This window comes from Wasmannia auropunctata, unplaced genomic scaffold (assembly GCF_000956235.1).
Source record: "Wasmannia auropunctata unplaced genomic scaffold, wasmannia.A_1.0 LD335831.1, whole genome shotgun sequence".
NCBI classification, from domain to species: domain Eukaryota; kingdom Metazoa; phylum Arthropoda; class Insecta; order Hymenoptera; family Formicidae; genus Wasmannia; species Wasmannia auropunctata.
Window position 1 is genome coordinate 18,732 of NW_012027059.1, and position 541 is coordinate 19,272.

The following is a 541-nucleotide window of genomic DNA, read 5'->3' on the forward strand; positions in this document are numbered from 1 at the left end:
TAACGCGGTGTATCGAGTGAAACTGTGGTACAGCAGGAGGAACGAGCAGGGTCATCCGCCGTTCACTCTGGACGGACGATGCAATTGTCCGGCGTTCGCGGTTCACGGTCCGTGCAAGCACATGGCCGCGGCGGGCTTGGCTCTGGCGAAACACTATCGTCGACCGGGGTCGTACAGGCCAACCAAGATCTGCGTTGACCGCGTAAACGAGCAAGATCGCTTCGAGAGGTGGCTACGCGAAAAGACGCGGAACGAGCTCATCGACATGATCCTGGAGGAACCGATTATCGTACGACAGCTCTCCAGAAGGGAGTCCGAGTGCCCTGACAGGCGTGGTGACGCCAACGAGCATGATGTTCGAACGAGGCATTACGCGGATTACCACGACGACGACGACGACGATGATCCAGAAGATCCGCGAGCGGATCACGACGACGACGACGACGATGATCCAGAAGATCCGCGAGACGACGACTGCGCGAACGACGATTCGGATTACGCGGTGGAATAACGCGATACATATATATATATATATATATAT

At 56.0% G+C, this 541-nt stretch overlaps 1 protein-coding gene across 1 annotated transcript; it reads left to right on the plus strand.

The window, feature by feature from the left end:
* The first annotated feature begins 121 nt into the window (after window positions 1–121).
* Window positions 122–511, plus strand: LOC105455835 (phosphopantothenoylcysteine decarboxylase subunit VHS3-like). The gene has a single exon (XM_011699464.1). It carries the CDS (start codon window positions 122–124, stop codon window positions 509–511), a length of 390 nt encoding a protein of 129 aa, XP_011697766.1.
* The last annotated feature ends 30 nt before the right edge of the window (window positions 512–541 follow it).

Bases quoted from the DNA above. Each gene is read 5' to 3' on its own strand.
- LOC105455835 (XM_011699464.1), top strand. From the start codon at position 122: ATGGCCGCGGCGGGCTTGGCTCTGGCGAAACACTATCGTCGACCGGGG.